This window comes from Egretta garzetta, unplaced genomic scaffold (genome assembly GCF_000687185.1).
Source record: "Egretta garzetta isolate BGI_Z169 unplaced genomic scaffold, ASM68718v1 scaffold908, whole genome shotgun sequence".
Classification (NCBI taxonomy): domain Eukaryota; kingdom Metazoa; phylum Chordata; class Aves; order Pelecaniformes; family Ardeidae; genus Egretta; species Egretta garzetta.
Genome location: NW_009260630.1, coordinates 2703 through 2948, shown reverse-complemented (window position 1 = coordinate 2948; position 246 = coordinate 2703). Strand labels below are relative to the sequence as shown.

Genomic DNA, 246 nt, shown 5'->3' with positions numbered 1-246 from the left:
CACCCCCCGTGGCACCCCCCCCCCCCACCGCTGCCCAGGTGTGCAACATGGAGAACCTGGACCCCCTGGGGATCCACACGGGCGAGTCCATCGTGGTGGCGCCCAGCCAGACCCTCAACGACACCGAGTACTTCCTGCTGCGGCGCACGGCCGTGAAGGTGGTGCAGCACCTGGGCATCGTGGGCGAGTGCAACATCCAGTTTGCCCTGAACCCCGAGTCCGAGCAGGTGAGCGCAGCCCCTCGAG

The 246-nt window shown here is 68.7% G+C and overlaps 1 protein-coding gene across 1 annotated transcript in view; it reads left to right on the top strand.

Moving 5' to 3' along the window:
• CAD (carbamoyl-phosphate synthetase 2, aspartate transcarbamylase, and dihydroorotase) overlaps positions 1–246 on the top strand; it is a gene marked incomplete at both ends in the record, with an annotated part of 5545 nt that overhangs the window by 2601 nt on the left and 2698 nt on the right. Inside the window, one exon of the mRNA XM_035900948.1 lies at positions 107–223. Within this exon, the coding sequence (XP_035756841.1) occupies positions 107–223 (117 nt within the window). The remainder of the gene's footprint in view (positions 1–106; positions 224–246) is intronic.